The 2880-nt window shown below is 40.5% G+C and overlaps 1 protein-coding gene across 1 annotated transcript; it reads right to left on the bottom strand.

Annotated features, from left to right (window-relative positions):
• Window positions 1-772: 772 nt before the first annotated feature.
• Window positions 773-2307, bottom strand: LOC111905142 (crocetin glucosyltransferase, chloroplastic). The gene has a single exon (XM_023900814.3). The coding sequence runs from the start codon at window positions 2254-2256 to the stop codon at window positions 898-900; it is 1359 nt and encodes a 452-aa protein (XP_023756582.1). The 5' UTR covers window positions 2257-2307; the 3' UTR covers window positions 773-897.
• Between the last annotated feature and the right edge of the window lie 573 nt (window positions 2308-2880).

Genomic DNA, 2880 nt, shown 5'->3' with positions numbered 1-2880 from the left:
AAATTAGCTTTTATAATTTTGTCTTGAAATTGTTAAAGTTTAATATTGTAGGAGAAAATTGAATGAATTGTAAGGAATATAGAAAAATAATTTGACTATCCATTGGCTCTATAAAGTTTAATGCATTATGGATTGCACTACAAATGAACCGCCTGAACAACAATTAAACCAAATATCATAAAACTAACGAAGCAAAACTTAACCGTTGAATCGTACAAAATCGTTAAACAAAAAATAAGAGATGAATCTTTTTTGCCTGTGAATGCATTTCTGATGGGGAAAGGAATGTTGGAACTTCGTAGCATCAGTAATTAAGATTAGGCAACATCAAATTAAGGCTATTAACTGAAACGAGGAAGAATAAAACATCGATTGTTTACGGGAAGAGTAAGAAACTAATTTTTAGAGATGCATGGGGGGAGATGGTGATGCATGATTAACAGAAGCTGGTGGCCAAAGGGAAAGGGGTAGAAGGTGAAGAGAACACATATGGGAGCAAGTGGCCAAATTAGAACATGGTGTCAAAAGCAGAGGTGGCGGAAGAGGAGGGGTTGGGAGAAGTATGAGTCGGGAGAAGATGAATAAAAATGAGCACTATTTACAAATTTGGTAATTGTTATACAATGGCCACAAGAATGGTTATAAAATAAAGTCATTTTCTTTCCAAAATACACTATTAATGCCGGCAATAAACACGAGGGTGTCTAATGTAGGCTAATTTATTAAGTGTAACAATTTTAAAACACAAACATTGTTTTTATGGACTATAATCTGACATATTCTTTGTTATCAATAAGTTACGATTTTACTTCAACATACATAATGATTTTTTTTTATAAAACTATTACACAATTACATACCTTTATCCAATTAAAACAGGTTTCCTATTTTCGAATTTCAGACCTCGTCCAAGAAAGCTAGGATGTTCATGGTGGATGATCCGCCATTGTTCAAAGCTTCTCTTGCTAACTCCCTCCATTTCACTGCATTTTTCTTTATATCATCATCTCCCATCACCATTTCCACACACCTCTCAATCTCCTTCCCTTCCACCACTCCATCTCTCTCCCTCCTCTTCACCCTAACCCCCGTTTTCCACACATCTTCCAGCAGCTTGGCGTTCGTCGGCTGATCCGACCACTGTGGAAACACCACCGCCGGAATACCAGCCACCAACGTCTCCGCCGTCGAATTCCACCCACAATGCATTACAAAACACCCAATCGCTTGGTGGCTCAACACCACCACCTGAGAACACCAACCCACGATCATCCCATGTTTTTTCAGTTCCTCTATCTTGCTCAATCTTCCCGCTTGCTCACTGTCTCTTATCACCCATAAAAATGGCCGCCGGCTCTCCAGCAACCCGATAGCCATCTCCTCCATTTGTTCCATCGAAAAACTCGCTATTGTTCCAAATGAAACATACACGACAGACGATTTGGGTTTTGTGTTTAACCACTGGATATGCTCATCCTCTTTTTTGTCGAAGAAATCTTCCCCCAAGGAATTGTCCGATGAGTCTTCTCCGTTCAAGAACTCCGAAGGGATTAAGGGTCCAATCGGAAGGTACTCAATTTGCTTGATTGCTCCGAGGGATTGGACTTCTAGCTCATTAAAACTATTAACAAGTATTCTTTTACCTAGTTTGAGGACATCAACATGATCTTTCATAAGTGGTATAAGAAACTCGTATTCCTTTGGGTTTGAGGGTAAAAGAAACGACGGTAAATCACCGATGGTTAACGGTGGCATTCCAGGTAAGTTGATCGGAAAAGTCAGGTTGTTTCCGTTACTGGATATCAATTCTTGATATCCATTGAAATAGTAGTAGTAACTATCCAAGACAGCGGCCGGTTGACACCAGAGAAGACTCGCTTTTACACCATGGGCATCTGCAACACGCGCCGCCCAGGGGATGACGGTTGTGTAGACCAAGTGGTGAAACGGTTGACCTGCAGCTGCAGCGGAGCTGATGATTTCTGCGACTGCAGAAGCACCGTATGTTGCAAAATCGGAGACGAACTGTTCCAGTGGGGTTGTCGGTTGTTTGCCACCGTCGTGGCCGTCGGAAAATGGAGCAAAGGTTAGGCCGTGAGGGATGGTTTCTTTGTCGATGCGGCGTACGACGGAGAGACTGGTGCAAACGGTGACAGCGACACCCACCTTGATTAACCGGGTGGCGAACCGGATGGCTGGGTTGACGTGGCCTTGCCCTGAGTAGGCGACAATAAGGATTTTCCGTTGGGTTGTCATTTCGGGTGAGCGTTTTGGTCGAGAAACAACCCGCCAATGTCTAACATAGATTATATAGTCAACTGGATAACGTTTAGTAAGGTTATATTGTATGCTGTTGTTAATTAAATAAATTTTGAGAATATTATTTTAATAATTACTTTGTCAATTTATATTATTTTTCTAATTAAGCCCGGCCCATTAGGGTGGCTAAGTATGCTGCGATCGCACTGGCCTCACGATAATTGGGGAACCAAAATTAATTGGTACATTTAGTATAAGTTTCTTGTGTTGAAAGTTAATAGTATATTTAGCCTTTTTTTTAGGGCCAGCAAATTTTATTAGTAAAAATAAGAAGCACCACCTAGCAAGCAATTATGTAGAGAATAAGAGAGACAAAACCAAACATCACGGTCACAACCCCTCCCCAAAGAAAAAGAAGCCTATTACATAATAAACTTTTACACCCACATCCCCATTGCTCCTATGTTTGAACCAAATGAAGACGTTGACTTGATAATGCCTGCAACATTTGTAGGAGTTATCCGAGTTTGATTGAAAGTTTTTTTTGTTTCTCGCTTTCCAGAATTCCAAATCGTTCTATAACAAACACTTACCAAAAACTTTTGCTTCTTTGGGCAGTTT

This window comes from Lactuca sativa, chromosome 2 (assembly GCF_002870075.4).
Source record: "Lactuca sativa cultivar Salinas chromosome 2, Lsat_Salinas_v11, whole genome shotgun sequence".
NCBI lineage: Eukaryota > Viridiplantae > Streptophyta > Magnoliopsida > Asterales > Asteraceae > Lactuca > Lactuca sativa.
This window is presented reverse-complemented; position numbering and strand designations above follow the sequence as displayed.

Bases quoted from the DNA above. Each gene is read 5' to 3' on its own strand.
- LOC111905142 (XM_023900814.3), bottom strand. From the start codon at position 2,256: ATGACAACCCAACGGAAAATCCTTATTGTCGCCTACTCAGGGCAAGGC.